The sequence below is a fragment of the Cololabis saira genome, chromosome 15, assembly GCF_033807715.1.
Source record: "Cololabis saira isolate AMF1-May2022 chromosome 15, fColSai1.1, whole genome shotgun sequence".
Lineage (NCBI taxonomy): Eukaryota > Metazoa > Chordata > Actinopteri > Beloniformes > Belonidae > Cololabis > Cololabis saira.
Window position 1 is genome coordinate 3,018,292 of NC_084601.1, and position 18,611 is coordinate 3,036,902.

Here is an 18,611-nt window from a genome sequence, read left to right on the forward strand (position 1 = left end):
GGGGCTGCTTTTAATGTTGATGTACAGGACTGTCTCAGAAAATTAGAATATTGTGATAAAGTTCTTTATTTTCTGTAATGCAATTAAAAAAACAAAAATATCATACATTCTGGATTCATTACAAATCAACTGAAATATTGCAAGCCTTTTATTATTTTAATATTGCTGATTATGGCTTACAGTTTAAGATTAAGATTCCCAGAATATTCAAATTTTTTGAGATAGGATATTTGAGTTTTCTTAAGCTGTAAGCCACGATCAGCAATATTAAAATAATAAAAGGCTTGCAATATGTCAGTTGATTTGTAATGAATCCAGAATGTATGACATTTTTGCATTACAGAAAATAAAGGACTTTATCACAATATTCTAATTTTCTGAGACAGTCCTGTAAAGCACTTTGAACGACCTTGTGTTGAATTGTCTCGCCTTGTATTTAACAGTTTTCCCAGCAGGGGGCAGCAGTGAGCAACGACAGTGATGGTGCAAACACACTAACGATACCAACGAAGAAGAGCGAGGGCTGGCAGGACTTTAACTCCGACCACTGGAGATAAACAAAGGGATTAAACAAGTCCGAGTCGAGCTGGAATGGACGTCGCCGTAGAGTTGGATTATTTTGATTATCCTAGTTTGTAGTGCAAGGTGGTATGTTCCTCTGCTTGACTTTACTAAGGTTTTTCTCATCAAATCTACCGCAGCTAACGTTAGCCTGGTCAGCTGTTAAAGAGCCATGGATACGTTTTGCGTATTTTTTTATCCTTGATCTAAATCTCACTTTATGTCAAACACGTCTTTAGTGTCTAGCCTGTCTGTTTGTATGATATCAGTACAACGTAACAGTTTAGATGCAGTTTAACATTAGTTTTATGTCCAAACATGCCGCATACGGAGTTGGGTTGTTGCCCACCAATACGTCCCAATGGACTGATTTATGGTTCTGCGTTAAATCGACGCAGATTCTACGGCGTAGGGTACGCGGCGACGCGCACCGTACGGCGCGTCGCCGCGTTCTCTACGCCGTAAGCTCTACGTTGGCGTAACGCGGAACCATAAATCAGGCTTTAGTGATGTGCAGATCAATACTGAAATATCCATAATTCCGATACCAGATCTGTAATGCTTTAAAAACGATTCTCAAATGAAAATATCGATACTTTTGTACTTCAGTCATTGGTGGTAATGTATATCGTTGACAGGAATACTGTGGAAAATAACTAAACTATTCAGATTTGGTCTAAATGACACGCTGCTGGAAGGGACTACTTTTCTTCATTTTCCCAGTACTTATTTTTGTTTTATTCTCTTATTTATTTTAATAGTTTTATCATTTTACTTAGGATCTTTTTTTGATGATGGAAACACCTTTTTCAAACACAGTTTTTTCTGTTGTAATAGCTCGGCTATATTGTGAACTTTTAATTGATTTACTGCTCTGTATCGGTATACAGGACTGTCTCAGAAAATTAGAATGTTGTGATAAAGTTCTTTATTTTCTGTAATGCAATTTAAAAAAAAAAAAAAAAAAAAAAAAAAAAAATGTCATACATTCTGGATTCATTACAAATCAACTGAAATATTGCAAGCCTTTTATTATTTTAATATTGCTGATTATGGTTTACAGTTTAAGAAAACTCAAATATCCTATCTCAAAAAATTTGAATATTCTGGGAATCTTAATCTTAAACTGTAAACCATAATCAGGAATATTAAAATAATAAAAGGCTTGCAAAATTTCAGTTGATTTGTAATGAATCCAGAATGTATGACATTTCATCACAATATTCACATTTTCTGAGACAGTCCTGTATGTAGGAGCTGACAGAAATTGATTATAAAAGGGTAGGTGTAATAAGCTAAGCTTCCACCTACACCTTTTCGGTCTTGTTTTTATATATTTTGGTCTAATGCAATATTGGCATTAACTTCATGTTTATTTTTTGTATTCTTTTCTTTCATTTCTTTTGTATTTGAATTCTTATTTTGAAAATAAATAAGTTGCGTTGTTGTAACACGTAACCATAAATCAGCCTTAATGTTATTGTGATTATGTCTGTTTTGCAGGCAGGTCCAGCTGGGTCAGCAGCAGAGCTCTCTCCCATGGCGCCAGGAGGACACTAGTGGACTGTTGCACTGGACGCATTACAAAGAAAACGTCCTGCAGATCTTCTTTAGTGCTTAATCCAAGGCATATGTTTGTGATTCATGGATCCAGCTGTTGTGGACGGTCCTGTTACTCTTGTGATCAGATCTCCCAACCAGAAGTACGATGATCAGACCATCAACTGTTGCCAAGACTGGACCGTGGAGAAACTCAAAGCCCACCTGTCCGACGTGTATCCAAGTAAACCCGTGAGTATTTCCGACTGAAAGTATTTCTGACTTCATTCATATGTGGGTCAATGACGTGACGCCTATATTTTCTGAAAAACAGATTTTTTTTCAATTCAAAAAAGGTTTAAATGGATATAAAAAATACCATATATATGAACTACCTGTCCCACATATGGACTCACTTGAATTTTACAAAAAATACTAGTTATTTGGGATTTTGTTGTTGTTTTAAGCGTCAAAATATCATGTGGTGGGACCGTCCGATCATGACTCTCGTTTTGAAAACCTTTTTATGAAATCACTCTAAATGTTTTTAAATCAATCTTCTGCCCTATCTGGCATGATTTCTGAAGTGTCTTGTAGTGTGTAAGATTGTAACACATTTGTATTTATATTTCCATCATAATATACAAACAAAGTTTGACTGACGTCCATTTTATGAAATATCATGTGACGCGACCATTAAAAAAAACAACCATTTTTGTATAAAACTGAAAACTTGTAAAAAAAAAAGATGTCAAGATGTTAAGGAAATTAATTTATTTTAATATAAATCATGGTTGCACCACATGACCTTTTTTTAAGGCTAGTGCCAATTCATCTTGACAAAAATCTGAAATTACTCGATTTAAAACTTTTATATGAATACATATACAATATACAATATATGAATATGAGTACACAACATTCTTAATGTTTGAACTACTGCAATAGATATTCTTTTTTTTATTATTTTAAAATTGACCTGTTGAAAATCCTTCGTCATTGACCCATATGTTAATAAGAGCTGCCATTTCTTTATTTACTGTACAGTGAGCAAAAACAACCGGAGTCAAATTCCCTGTCTTGTTTGACCTGACTTAGCCAAATAAACCTGATTCTGATTCTGAACTTTATGATTTTTGCACACATTTTGGGTCACTGATCGCGTTTGAGTTGACTTCTTCTGATAATTTACCTGCTTCAAGCTTATCTGAGCGCTGGTGTCCGATCACAAGGAGGGGACTGTTACCTTTTGTTGCTATTATCTTTGACTTTACACATGAGCACTACAAATAAAGTGTGACAATACATATACGGAGAGTAAAAACATTTCCAGTGTGTCCAGCCCATCACAAAATCCATCTTGTGTTTAGGAGTTGTTAGCCAGCTAAGTTACCAGGTTGTATCACATTTGAATCTTTTGTTTAAACACATGACATATCACAGCATGGCTGGGGGCTGTAACACACACAACCAAGATTATTATTTTTTAACGAACTTGTTTGATTTCTTTTCCTGCCGAGCTTCTGTAAGTTACATGAGTTTTCCTTTCAAACATTATGTTATATACCAGTCCTTTAGTTTGAGCTCTGAGGTTCAGGTTTCCACCGACGGAATACTGTAAGAGCTTTTGGAGCGTGTACGGTAGATTTGACATCAGAACATGTTTTGAAATTCCAGTGATGTTGTGCTTCTAATCTGGCTTTGTTTTCTTTCTCGTTTGCTGGGAACTTGCTCTGATGCAGTGACGATAAACACACAGGGACAAATGACTCGCTTGTAAAGCTGTACGTTGTTTTTCACTTACAGGACTGTCTCAGAAAATTTGAATATTGTGATAAAGTTCTTTATTTTCTGTAATGCAATTACGTAGGCAGGATCAGAATTTAAAAGAGGATATGTAAAGCCTTGAATGGTAGTAGATTGAATGTAGGTTTAATTAGGACACTTTCTGACCTGGTTGTACCCGTTACTAAGTCTATTGTAAGACCCACTTATCCAGATTGAGGTTACTATGATCTCATCCTCATTACTTACTTACTTAATTACACAAGCTGTCTGCCTTTTGATGCTGCACTCATCTACATTTCAAAATTTACTGGATTTTCAAGCTGATTTTTTTTATTTTTAAATAACATTATTTTTTACTTTTAGAAGGTTAAATCAATCAATATTAAGTAAGCTTTCTTTTTCTTTTGCCATTATTCTTAATGTATGTATTATTTTTTGCACAAATCCTTTGACCTAATTTTCCATATTTGTTGTATTTTTAGAGCTCCAAAGACCAGAGGCTGGTATATTCTGGAAAATTGCTTTTGGATCACTTTACCTTGAAAGATGTGCTTAGGAAGGTAAGCTCTTTGTTTTACTTTAGATCTGCACTTAAAAGCACCTTTGCTTTCTGATGTTGCCTTGATAGTGTACAATGTTTAAAGGGGACCTATTCTGGCATCTAATACCTATTTTAAACAGGCCTTGAATGTCTTAAAAACAAGCTTTTGATTGTTTTTGCTAAATAAATTAGAAATTCAGCCTCTGAGCCATGTCTTTATCTTCCCATTCTCTAACCTCATTATCTATGCGGGATTCTGAGTGGGCGGGGCTATGATAATGAGGCTCTGTGCTGATTGGCTGCCTGAATGACGCAATACACCGCTACGAAAAAATGGAGGAAGCTCCGGCCGGTGGAGTTAGTTGTGGGCGCGGTTTCACACATCGGAGGCCAAACTATGTAAATCGCATTTTCGTTACGTAACGAAAGGGAGCAGAATCTTATTGGCTCGTAGATCCACATGACACTGGACGGCTCATCCGGGCGGCTGTACAGACACTGCAGAATTTGGTTGCTTTCCTCCTTCTCTGAGTTGCTGAGGGGAGACCACTTTATAAATGTTAAAGCAAGAGAAAACATGTTTTTCAGAATAGGTCCCCTTTAATCTCGACATTTCGACTTCTTTTTTTGAAATTTTGACTTTTTTCTCGACATTTCCACTTTTTTCTTGACATTTCAACCTTTCTTTTCGAAATTGTACTTCAACATTAATTTCGACATTTCGACTTTTTTTCCTCGAAATTTTGACTTTTTTCTCGACATTTTGACTTTTTTCTCGACATTTTGACTTTTTTTTTTACATTTCCACTTTTTTCTCGACATTTTGACTTTTTCTCGACATTTCGACTTTTTTCTCGACATTTCAACTTTTTTCTCGACATTTTGACTTTTTCTCGACATTTCAACTTTTTTCTCGACATTTCAACTTTTTTCTCAACATTTTGACTTTTTTCTTGAAATTTCAACTTTTTTCTCGACATTTCGACTGGCGGAGTTGTTCTTGTTGTTCCAGCCAGAGTTAGTTGTTAGTGGTTTCACGCATCGTGGTTCTGTAACTTTGGGGAGCAGAATCTTATTGGCTCGTAGATCCACATCACACTGGACGGCTCATCCGGGCGGCTGTACAGACACTGCAGAATTTAGTTGCTTTCCTCCTTCTCTGAGTTGGCAGGCTGAGGGGAGACCCCTTTATATATGTTAAAGCAAGAGAAAACATGTTTTTATTAATAGGTCCCCTTTAAATTACTCCACGCAACTGATTAGTAGTTTAGGGGAGGGAAATCCATGCCTTAAACCATCAGACGGTTCACATTACTGACATGTATCAAGCAAATACAAATGTAGATCAGTCCGTCCAACACATTAAGAACTAGAAGGATAGTGGGGAACTGACATCTTGAGGGAAGAAATGGGCCGACGGAAGAAGGTCATATGGTCTGAGTCCAGATTTACCCAGAATTCCAGAGTGAAGAGCATCAGGGTGAGAATAGAGGGGGATGAAGTTCTGCTCCCATCGTGCCTGGAACCGTACACGCCTGTGGGGACAGTGCTGTGATCTGGGGTTGCTGCAGTTGCTCAACTCTGGGTTCAGCAACATTATGGGCCCAAAGAATGACCTGGTAATTCCATCAATGGGTTATTTCTTCTCCGATTACACAACCATATTCCAAGATGACAACTCCAGGATTGATTGGGCTCAGATTGTGAGAGAGCGGTTCAGGAGGCCTGAAATAGAAATGTTGACACCACAGAGTCCAGAACCTACTGTAACCCCATTCAGGATCTTTTGTATGTGCTGGAGAAGACTTGTAGTCAATGTTCCAGACCAGATATCAGCACCACTCAAGGTGACTAACTTGCTTTTTTGAAAAGATCCATGTCTGTAAATGATATTTTGGTATGATAACCTTCCTGAGTGGCAGCTGGATCAGAGTTATCAGCTCATTAAGTTACACATCCCCTTCAGAAAATTACATTTTAGATGCTTGTTTATAAAAATAAGCTGGTTTCTTATCTCATTGTTATGTCCTTTATGTCGTGTATTTGCAGATACAGACCAGTTTGTGACATTAGTGGCTGTTATAGTTTCATAGGAGCCCAATGATGCTCTTCTAGTTTAAGGCTCACAATGACCTGTAACAATGATATAGTAGGGGTATATTATACATTTCCTGAATCCTTATGGTCCTGTGAGTATTCCAGTTTTTGTATTTTGTGTCTCTGTTGTTCCTAGATGACACAGGGATAAAAGGTAGTATATCATTTAGGCGAAAATTGTGTAAAAAAAGTGTGTTGTTTATAGTTTAAAGAGCTGCAGTGACCTTTATGTTGGTCAGAAAGATTCACATCTTAGCTTGAATGAATGCTTAAACGGTCCCCTTTAAAATGATACCAAACACAATATAGTGAAACATTGACAGGTTTCCTGTACATGAGTCTAAACCAGGATATGCAGCAGCATTTAAAATGTAATTTTCTGAACTTCATGAGCTGATAACTATGATCCAGCAGCCACTGAAGGTTATCATATTAAATATCATCTACAGACATGGACCTTTCAAAAATCATAAGTAAGTTTTGCTACTTTGAGTGGTGCTGACAAGTGAAATTTTGGGCTCTGACCCCTGGACTATTGGTGCAACAAACAAGATGACGAAAAATGGATGCAACTGTGTTCCGTAATCAAAGCTAAAAACGCTTCAACAAAATATTAGTGTGTGCCTTTTTTTTTTGGGACGGGCAATGTATTTGGAGCTGAGATTTGGTGGTAAAAAAATAGCATATGTAAGTAATACACAGTTTTTGGGATCTTGTTTTCACATGCAGTTACTAAAATAATATTGACAAGTACATTTAGTAATTAGTAGTAATGTGCTGAAGAACATGCAATATTGACAGTGTTTGGAGTAATACGCTGTCCTGGATTTCACAGCAGGATGAGTATCATATGCTCCATCTGGTCTGCGCCTCTCGAACTCCTCCCAGCTCTCCAAAACCAGCCCGTAACCGCGGTAACAAGTCTCAGGAGAGAGCCGGTCCCACGGTGGGTCAACCCAACACCTTTCACTGCATTTCATCATCGTCACATCACCTTTCATCATCTGCCCTGCTGTAATCTGCACCTCCCTCAGGAGGTAAAATTGCCATGTGCCTTTCTTTCAGGAATGATGTGAACATTCAGAACCTTTTTTTTTCTTTTCTGGTTACAGACTCCTCAAAACTCCAGTAACTCTGGTCAAGACGGTCCGTCGTCACCAGGAGAGAACAGCGAAGGGCTCAGGCAACGAGTTGGTCCCTTTCCGTACAACCAGCCTTATCCACAATTTATGCAAAAGTAAGCTTTTATACAAGTGAAACTATTAGTGCTTTATTTAATATTACATCATTGCAGAAACTTACGGAAGCGTTTTTCTGAATTAACAAGATAAAATTTTAATTAAAAAAAAAAATCTGCTCTGTGTTTCTGAATTAACGAAATAAAATTTTGATAAAAAAAATCTGCTCTGTTTTTAGATAATTAATTAATTATCTCAGAATTCCAAGGAAAGTTTTAATGAAAAAAAATAAATCTGCTCTGTTTACAACCTGCGAGAAGCTGTCACAACCACAAAGTCCTGAGGTGCCTGCGCAAAGTCGACGAACTAATAACAATACCATCTATTAGGGGTGGGCAAAAATATCGATATGGCATCGCGATACTTTTCCAGCCGATTCAATATCGATATTCAAAATTTGAATATCGATAAATATTTTTTATCCCCGATTTTTTTCCCATTATATCACCCAGTGCTCCTACCTAAGTGACAGTCCTGGGCATTGCCACTCTCTACCAACCCTGGGAGGACCCTGCACTGAGCTCAGGTTTTATTTAACGTTTTATTTCATTTTATAATTTATTTTTTATATAACACAATTGCCTGTCCTTAAAAAATGAAAAATAATGGACAGAGGTTTATTTATTTATGGATTTATATCTATACTGACTGATCACTGTGCCTGTCCTTGGTTTTAGTTCCATCTTTCTTGTGTTTATTATCATTTGCCACATAATTAAAGCAACCTCATACTAAATTTAATGTTAATTTCATATGATGTAAATAATATGAAAAACATATACAAATATGTTGTAACTTTAGCTTGTATAGTTATAATAAAACATTGTTTTGACTCAGTTTGTCCCATGAATTGTCACTATAATCTGATGAACGTGCAACTCTGATTTTAAGATCCATCACTATCATCTGATGTACATTTATACAACTTGGATTTTAAGATGTGTAATGCATTTTTAAATTTTTCGGTGAACTATGTGGAATATAATAATCGGGATATCGCATAATCGGGATATCGCAATGTGTATCGTATCGTGGCTCAAGTATCGTGATGCGTATCGTATCGTGAGGTCCTTCCCAATACCCACCCTTACCATCTATATAACAATGTTTCAAACCAAAAGCAAAATAAAACTGGATTAAACTGGACAGGAACATGTTTGCTTCCATGAAATCGAGTTCTCAAGGGAATGACAGCTTCTTGCAAGTTAATTCAGAAAAACAGAGCAGAATTATTTTTTTTTCATTAAAACTTTTCTCAGAATTCTGAGATAATTATCTCGTTAATTCAGAAAAACAGAGCAGATTTTATTTTTCAAGTGAATGCAATATGCATCCGTAGAAACTCAAGGTTATTAGATTGATGTTTTTTTTAAGTTCACATATTAATTTAACGTACGTTTTCAAACATAACATTAAGCCATTTAAAGACGGGTATGTCCTTTTGTAAACGTGACATCAGACCATGGCATTAGTCTGGTTTCTGATTCTATACCTGAGGTGGATTTACAAGAGCAGGATCTGAACACAGACAGATGCAATGATTACACTGCAAACACTCAAAATCTTAACAACAATATTTGTCTTATTTCTAGTTAAAATGTCTAATTTTTAGTCAAAAAATCTCATTACCATTAAAACAAGAGTCATTACCAGAAAAATAACTTATTTGACAATTTTCACCTGTTTCAAGTAAATTTTCACTTGAAATAAGTAGAAAAATCTGCCAGTGGGACAAGATTTATCTTCTTATTACAAGCAAAAAAATCTTGTTCCACTGGAAGATTTTTTCTACTTATTTTAAGTGAAAATGTACTTGAAACAGGTGAAAATTGTTGTTTTTTTCCAGTGATGAGCCTTGTTTAAATGTAATGAGATTTTTTTTTTACTAAAAATGAGACATTTTAACTATAAATAAGACAAATATTCTTAAGATTTTGAGTTTTTTGCAGTGTAGAATCAAAGAGGGATATCCCAGCCAGGTTTGGCTCAGCATGAGTAATCAGCAAGAATAAACACAGCGCATGGCACCCATGAATTCATTCAACTAGAAATTATTTTCTTGATGATTTTAAGAGACAGCCGTACCACTTTCCCAACATTTTTAACAAATATCTTAGCAAAATTTTTCTTTATCAACATATTAACTGAATATCTTTTTCTAAACTGAAGAGCCTGGGTGACACTGAAAATGAACATACACAGATATTTGGTACATTTGACACACAGACAGTACTATAGCATACAATGGACTTACATAAATCCATAATGCTGTCCATACCCAGACCTTAACAGACCAGGTTGTAGAATAATGTGGAATCTGGCTGCATAAGATGCAGATTGCAGGTGATGAAATGACCCCCCTTCCCGGCGGATACTGTTATTCCCCCCGGGCTGGGAGAGGGAACATGCAGCTCTGAATATGAATAACTTGGTGGTGCTGATAACACACGCTTTGCACAAATGAAAATGTGGTTATAAATATTATAACTTTCTGCTAATGCTCAAAAATGCCAGATATGGGTCCTTTTATATTGATGGAGAATGTTCTGAAGTCTGTTACACTCTGCATTAACATGTTCATCCATTTGTTTTCCATCTCAGACTTTACTTTGGCTTGTGTAGTTGAATTGTGAAAACTTTTGAGAAATATTTAGCTTTAGATCCAATTACAAGACCCTAAATCAACATCTTGGCATGCCTTTTAGTTTTATTTATGTGTGTATGTATGTATATATATATATATATATATTTAGAATAGTATGAAATATGTGGCAGCGTCCTTAGCTTAATGACTTAAAAGAAAGCATTATTCATTGTGAGGAAAGGGCAATGTTGCGTCACTGCTGCTCACAGACATTGTTTAGGTCTTTTAATGGAAATAACCTTTTACAATGAATCAGTGATTCTTCTTGTGATCAAACATAACACTTGTTTATATTTCATAACTTAATGTCCCCTCTTAAGTTCCAGCTGCTTAATGTCTTTCAATCATTGATACTTTATTCTTAAAAAGTTGTTGGCAAGTCTGATCAAAGCTGTAAAAAGCACTGAATTTAGATAAAACATAAAAGAATGTGTGAAGTAGTTAAAATGTCTTTTTATTCATTTTTTGTATTAATGCATTGTGTCTTTTCCAGCTGGACTCAGTTCTCACAGTCTGCACTTCCCACCAACATGCCCGCTTATTACAACCCCATGACCTTAATGTGGTGGCAGCAGCAGTACGCCCGCCAATACTACATGCATTAGTAAGTCCATTTCTGTTTTTGTCTCTCCACGTCCATTAAACTTGTTTTTCGAGCGTCGTTCAAGCAGCCATCAGTAATTGGTCCATGTTCCAGACCAGATGTCAGCACCACTCAAGGTGGCAAAACTTGCTTATGATTTTTGAAAAGATCCATGTCTATAGATGATATTCTGGTATGATAACCTTCCTGAGTGGCAGCTGGATCAGAGTTATCAGCTCATGAAGTTACACATCCCCTTCAGGTTAATTGATGATTCTAAATTGGGTATATTATTATACACTTCCTGAATCCTTATGGTCCTGTGAGTATTCCAGTTTTTGTATTTTTTTAAAATTTTTTGTATTTTGTGTCTCTAATGTTGTTTATAAAACTAAGCTGGTTCCTTATCTCATTGTTATGTCCTTTATGTCGTGTATTTGCAGATAAAGACCAGTTTGTGACATTAGTGACTGTTATAGTTTCATAGGAGCCTAATGATGCTTCTAGTTTAAAGGTATTGTGACATCATTTTTAACATGCTTTTAACACTATTAAAAGTCTTGGCCAACATCCCTCAAATGTGTCTAAAAGAGTGTAACAAGAAAAACTTCACTCCAGTACTCCATTCCTGGCTTTTTATGACAGTGTTTTTTTGCGCCGTGAAAAACGCTTCCTTTCCCCCCTTTCCTGTCAATCATTGCCCCGCTCCTCCTCCAAACCTCCTCCAACCAACTGCTACACACTTCTGCCGGCGTCTCCACACACACGCGCGCACACCGAACCACAAACACCGACACACACAGCCCAGACAGGGCGACTACAGCCCGGGGATGAAGTCCAACCGGGACCAGAGGACCGTAGCTCCCCGCGAGCCATACGCTCACAGCGGCGTCGGAGAGTTAAGCCAGGAGCGACAGGCGAAGCATGCACGGAAAAGCATAGGGCGAAGCAGACAGTCCACAGCAAACAATCATAAAAATAAAGGCATGCAAGCAGCAGTGTCCCCTTATCTTAAGTCCAGTCAGTGGCCGCGGGTCTTCTTAGCAGTTTTCCTCCGGTGATTAGAACAAAAGAGGCTCTAAACTGCTCCGTGTTAAGCCTCATTTATGGTTCTGCGTTAAATCGACGCAGAGCCTACGCCGTAGGGTTCAGCGTACGGTGCGCGTCGCCGCGTAACCCTACGCCGTAGGCTCTGCGTCGGTGTAACGCGGAACCATAAATCAGCCTTTATGGTGCGCTGGAGAGGAGAGGAGACAGGGAGCTGGGTGGAGGGGGCGGTGATTTAGCGGGCCCTGACGTCACGGCCCACCACCAAACCAGGTGAGCCGTTTTTGCATAGTTATGCGGAAAATCCCAGAAAGCACACAATACACTGAATGTTAAAAGTTTGTTGTTTTTTGGGTGTAATTGATGTCAAGACACCCAACAAAACACAAAAAATCAAGAAAAATGTGTTTTTCATGTCACAATACCTTTAAGGCTCACAATGACCAGTAACAACAATATAGTAGAGGGTATATTATACATTTCCTGAATCCTTATGGTCCTGTGAGTATTCCAGTTTTTGTATTTTGTGTCTCTGTTGTTCCTTGATGACACAGGGATAAAAGATAGTATATCATTTAGGCGAAAACTGTGTAAAAATGTGTGCCGTTTATAGTTTAAAGAGCTGCAGTGACCTCTATGTTGGTCAGAAAGATTCACATCTTAGCTTGAATGAATGCTTAAAAGGTCCTCTTTAAAATGATACATAAAGACAATATTGTGAAACATTGACAGATTTCCTGTACATGAGTCTAAACCAGGATATGCAGCAAATGTTGGGCTCTTGCCCCTGGACTATACATGTTCAGCGTGTCTCTCCTCCTCCAGTTACCTGCTGGCTGCAGCCGCTCAGAACCTGAGACCGGACCAGACCGGCTCCCCGTCCAACCCGTCCGACCCCCTGAGCCGGCGACCCCAGGGGGGTCGTCACGGCAACCCGGAGGTCCAGATGAACGCCCAGGGGGGGGAGATCCTGAACGAGGAGGAGCTCAACCGGGACTGGCTGGACTGGGTTTACATATTCTCGCGCGCGGCCATCTTACTCAGTATAGTCTACTTTTACTCGTCCTTCAGCCGCTTCGTCATGGTGATGATGGCCATGCTGGTGCTCTACCTGTGAGTGCTCCTTCTGTTTTACCCGTGTATGTCGCTCCAAACTACATCGCAGTGGAGTTGCAGTTACCGTATTTTCTGGACTATAAGCCGCTACTTTTTCCATAGGTTTTCAACCATGCAGCTTATACAAAGGTGCGGCTATTCTGTGGATTTTTCTTCCACCGCTCGGGGCGCTCTAACCGGAATTAGAATCAAAACTAAGACTGCGCAGGCAGGTGGAAGCAGCAGCGGGATGACCGGTGGGGGGGGCAGGCCAGCACGCTCCCAAAGCTCCGGCCTGCAAACATGCACAAAAGAAACTGCAGGAACGATGGACAAAAATTATAGCTATGAGATACTTATAATAAATGGAAAAGGAGAAGAGAGGAAGGGAAGAGGAGAGGAGAAGAAGGGTGAGAGGCACCGCCCAGCGGATCATGTTGGTGCTCCCCTGCAGCATAAGCCTATAGCAGCATATCTACCACCAAGCTATGTTTGAGACTAACTATTATAGTCTTGTTCTATAGCTGCAACTATGACTACTGTTGAGGAATTTACCAAACCATTTCAGAAGTCCGCTTTGTGGTATATGAGTTTTATTCAGCCGGCGGTGAGCACGTCTACACAGACCAGGGTCTGGTTGAAATGCTGACCCAGATTGATTTGGCCACAGGGTTTTTATACAAAAGTTCAATCAACAAAGACAGGAATAAACAAGTACAGTGAGAGACAGTCAGAGGTGTGATCTTTCAGTTTTGGGACTACCCCTGAGTAGTCAGGAAGTCCATATATGGTCTTCGTCTCTGCAGGGGCTGGAAGTCAAATCCACTTCCACGGTGCCTGTCTCGGCAGGGATGCAAGACGCCGGAACTTGCGTGACAATGTCTTGAGCATTGAATGAGACTGGCGCTGCCTGCAAGTCCTCGTCCCGGCAGGGGTCCTCAGGAGCTGGAACTTGCATGACAATGTCTTGAGCGGGGTATGAGGCTGGAGCAATCTGCAAGGCATCGTTGTCCCTGCTGTTGGAATGCTTCATCACTACTGACTCTAACACACTAGAGTTTACACTACCTAGAGATTTACCAACACCAGCTAGAGGTTTACTAAACACTAACTATAGGCTTTACTAAACAGAAAGGTTTTAAGTTTAGTTTTAAAGGTGGAGGTGGTGTCAGCTTCCTTAACCCAGATTGGAAGTTGGTTCCATAGTAATGGTGCCTGATAGCAGAACGCCCGCCCTCCAAATCTACATTTAGATACTCTAGGAACTACGAGTAAACCTGCACTCTGAGAGCAGAGAGCTCTGCCAGGAACATAAGGCACTATCAGGTCTTGTAAATACGGCGGAGCTAAGCCGTTTTGGGCTTTATACGCAAGTAATAAAATTTTAAATTGGATTCTGAATTTTACGGGTAGCCAATGGAGCGACGCTAACACTGGAGAGACGTGGTCTCTCCTGCTGATTCCTGTCAGTACTCGTGCTGCTGCATTTTGGATCAGCTGGAGCCTATTCAGCAAATTACTTGGACATCCTGCTAACAACACATTACAGTAATCTAGTCTAGAAGGTACAAACATGTACATCATTTACAGTTCAAAATCGTTCTGTACATGTAGTAAATATCTAATCTAACAACATAAATACCTGCGGCTTGCATATCTTTTTTTTTTTAAATAGAGCGGGTGCGGCTTATAGTCCAGAAAATACGGTAATTGTCTTAAATAATTCCCAATTCCAATATGACAACATGGAATCTTTTTTTCTTTTCAGACATTTTTTCAGAAAAGTCTTCATACTATTATGTTTTAAGGAAAAAGAAAAATCTCCTGCTCTACTTGAAACTTTTACCTGCACAATGAAAGAAGATTGTGTAGACATGACAGGCATTTTTTAAAAGCATGCTAAGGAAAGGCTATAATTGTCACTGACCAGATGTGAAAAGTTATAATTTTAGTTGTGATACTTTTCTGTCTCCAGGCACCAGGCCGGTTGGTTTCCCTTTAATCTAGAAAACGAACTGCAGCTTCCTGGAGACCAAGCAAATCAGGATGATCTGGAGGGAGAACTACAAAACCAGGACTTCCATGAGATGGTACAGTAGCTGCTCTTCACCCGTCACTGCTTTGAGCAGAACATTACCCACAAATACATAGCTCCAGAAAAGTGATAAACAATGGTTAAAACTCATCTTTATTCCTCAAATTAGTATATTTAATAGTTTTTGCGTCCAATAAAAGACATGTATTTTCTCTTGATGCAAGAGAGCGACTTTAAGGTAGAGGAAGAGCCAATTATATAAGGTCACGTTAGGGCTGGGCGATTATACGATCTCGATTTGTGATCGCGATCAAATTAAGTTCGATCACGGTGATCATCTGTGGGTATACTTTCTCGATCACGTGCAAAACATGCTGCAGCAAAGTGCACGACAACCAATCACTACCCGCTTTCCTGGCACCGCGCTGTCTGCATTAATTGATCATGCATGACATGCCGCGGCAAGTTGCCTGACCATAGGCAGTAAAGTAGTCACATCTGCCTCCCCTGCACTGGTGGGAGCAAGCGTGACCAGAGAGAATAAAACTACAAGACAACAACCGCAGGCTAGCGTTAGCTTAGCTTCGAGCCGACCGGGACTCACGGTTAGCGGTTATTTATTTATTTCGCCGGACAACTTCTTCCGAGCGTACAGGAGGAGGGTGTGATGGATTCACAAAATGCCCTTCGTGATGGATGTATTGTGTATTCGAACCGCACTCATTAAAGTTGTGATTCGCTCTGCTTGTACCACAAATTACTCTGATCACCGCCGACTTCAGAAACTCAGCGGCCCCGACGTGTGCGTGTGCGTGTGCGTGTGCGTGTGTGCATGCGTGTGCGTGTGCGTGTGCAGCGGAGTGAATGTGTCGGAGCGCGAGGCAACAAGCAGAGCTCACCAGATGACGCCGTAGGCTCTGCGTTGGTGTAACGCGGGACCATAAATCAGCCTTAAGTCCCTTTAGGCTAATACTGTGAGAAATAACCTCTCATAATAGCGGTACTACAGTTAATAAATGTAATAAAACTGCTGGCTACTGAGTCCTGTAAGTGGCGAGTGAGTTTTAACTCCTTAATTACCAACCAGCGTCAGAGTCACGCACAGTACACAAACTGTGATGTTAGAGAGGCACCTTTTGGTCAATTTAAGCAACCGCATCGCCAGCTGCTTGACAGTGGCTCAACTCATATTAGTTTACTGTTTTTGTTTTTAATAATGTCATTGCAATTTTATCTATGCAATTGTGAAAAAAATGGCAAAATAAATGAAAAACTGAACAACCGCATTCCGTAGGCTATTCAGTACTCAGTATTCAGCCAAGTCTTTACATTTTATTCCGCTTCAGTTTCGGCCTCAAATTTTCATTTCGGTGCATCCCTAGTTTTTTCGGTGGGTACCACTGGTAGCATTCTGGATTCTTGTTAAAACATGCTATTTACTTTATTTGTTAATAAAAAAACAACTAATCTCTGGTTTCTTTCTATTTTATTCCAGAAGGGAGGGGGGATCTTCTGATTTTAAAAAATCGTGATTAAAAATCGAGATCATTCAATATGGGAAAAAAAATCGTGATCACTTTTTTTGCCATATCGCCCAGCCCTAGGTCACGTGCAAGTAAGGCCACATTTCCACATACCCGGGTATTTACAAAAATGGATATAGGAAGGGAAGAAGGAAGGGAGAAAAGAAGGAAGGAAGGGAGAAAAGGGAGTAAAGAAGGAAGGGAGTAAGGAAGGAAGGGAGGAAAAAAGGAAGGAGGAAAAAAGGAAGGAGAGAGCAGGAGGAAAAAAGGAAGGAGAATTAGGTCATTTTGACCCAAAGACAGTACAAGGGTTAAGAAAACTCAAATATCCTATTTCAAAAATTTACAATATTCTGGGAATCTTAATCTTAAACTGTAAACCATAATCAGCAATATTAAAATAATAAAAGGCTTGAAATATTTCAGTTGATTTGTAATGAATCCAGAATGTATGACATTTTTTTTGTTTTTTTAAATTGCATTACAGAAAATAAAGAACTTTATCACAATATTCTAATTTTCTGACAGTCCTGTATATACAGTATCTTGAACAGCAGGGTGATATAAACACGTATCTGTACAGGAAGGAGTAAACGAGGACACGTCAGACGAGGACGGGGACAGCGGAGAGGAGGGAGTAGAGGATCCTAACAGCGCCCCCCAGGCAGGGTTCTTCTCCTCCACCTGGTCCTTCATCATCACCTTCTTCATGTCTCTCATCCCGGAGGGGCCGCCCAACGCCGCTAACTGAGCATCAGAACCACGCGCTGCCACGATTCTCCCCCAGGACCGGTCCTGTCTGTGAGGAGGAGGTGAACGTCCTTCCTGCTGGAGGGAGCAGTGTTATCCAGACCACTAGTCTGCTGTTTGAGCCAAAACACAGACGACTATCAGAGACAAACTGTCTTTTTATATATTTTTCTTGGATTCAAATTGTCAAATGACAAAAATATTAGTTTAACTTCTATGTACCAATATTATTAGCGATGCCTTGCAAATGTAAAATCAGCAGGGCGGATTAATCGTGAAAAATAATTCAGCACTACTCGTCTTTGACGGCTTGAATCTGTTTTTTTTTTTCTTTCTCCAGAAGCAGCAAAATGTGTTGAAATACAAATGCTTGAATTGTATATTGTATTTGTAACGGTGGTTCTAGTCAGACCTTTGTTAAAAACACTTTAGGACAAAAGTTGAATACCGCATAAATAGTTGTGAAAAACTAGCATTTACATTAACTTTTGTCAGTGACTTCTGGTCTGAAAATGGATCGCGTGAATCTGAACCATCGGTGTTCCAGTGATTTGCATCCCAGTGTGATGTTGCTTACAGAGATCCTTTTTTTTTTTTCTTCATTTTTACAAAATTCAAACAGTACTATATCCTTTGCTACAGTCTGGGAGAGCTGCTTGAGATGGACGAACATTGAGAGGACAATTTTTACAAACTTTAAGTGATGCACTGCCAATCTGCAGAGTTCATGTAGGACGAATGATCCACCTGTTAACACGGAGAACCAGGAGTTATATCACATTATTAAAACTATCCAGTGTATCGTTGTCTTGTGATTTTTAGACTGGTCAATGAACCATTCTTTTGTGCAAACATGCTGTTGGAAGAGTTTCTAAGTTAAAAGGAAATGATGCAAGACTGTTAAACTGTACAGGACTGTCTCAGAAAATTAGAATAGTGATTTTCTGTAATGCAATTACAAAAAACAAAAATGTCATACATTCTGGATTCATTACAAATCAACTGAAATATTGCAAGCCTTTTATTATTTTAATATTGCTGATCATGGCTTACAGCTTAAGAAAACTCAAATATCTTATCTAAAAAAAAATAGAATATTCTGGGAATCTTAATCTTAAACTGTAAACCATAATCTGCAATATTAAAATAATAAAAGGCTTGCAATATTTC

At 38.9% G+C, this 18,611-nt stretch overlaps 1 protein-coding gene across 3 annotated transcripts; it reads left to right on the top strand.

The window, feature by feature from the left end:
* Nucleotides 1-508: 508 nt before the first annotated feature.
* Nucleotides 509-18,406, top strand: LOC133461273 (homocysteine-responsive endoplasmic reticulum-resident ubiquitin-like domain member 2 protein). Of its 3 annotated transcripts, none has more exons than XM_061742121.1 (9): nucleotides 509-648; nucleotides 2,065-2,352; nucleotides 4,371-4,448; nucleotides 7,362-7,472; nucleotides 7,639-7,763; nucleotides 10,902-11,012; nucleotides 12,864-13,151; nucleotides 15,109-15,223; nucleotides 17,275-18,406. In XM_061742121.1, exons 2-9 carry the CDS (start codon nucleotides 2,206-2,208, stop codon nucleotides 17,440-17,442), a joined length of 1,143 nt encoding a protein of 380 aa, XP_061598105.1. In that variant the 5' UTR covers nucleotides 509-648; nucleotides 2,065-2,205; the 3' UTR covers nucleotides 17,443-18,406. The 3 variants fall into 3 exon arrangements, with proteins under 3 accessions (XP_061598105.1, XP_061598106.1, XP_061598107.1); XM_061742122.1 differs by having other exon boundaries at nucleotides 509-645; XM_061742123.1 differs by lacking the exon at nucleotides 509-648 and having other exon boundaries at nucleotides 2,214-2,352; nucleotides 7,362-7,563.
* The last annotated feature ends 205 nt before the right edge of the window (nucleotides 18,407-18,611 follow it).

Coding starts and splice junctions, on each gene's coding strand:
- LOC133461273 (XM_061742121.1), top strand. CDS start 2,206: ATGGATCCAGCTGTTGTGGACGGTCCTGTTACTCTTGTGATCAGATCT. Junction 7,764..10,901: donor TATCCACAATTTATGCAAAA/GTAAGCTTTTAT, acceptor TGTCTTTTCCAG/CTGGACTCAGTTCTCACAGT. Junction 15,224..17,274: donor ACCAGGACTTCCATGAGATG/GTACAGTAGCTG, acceptor GTATCTGTACAG/GAAGGAGTAAACGAGGACAC.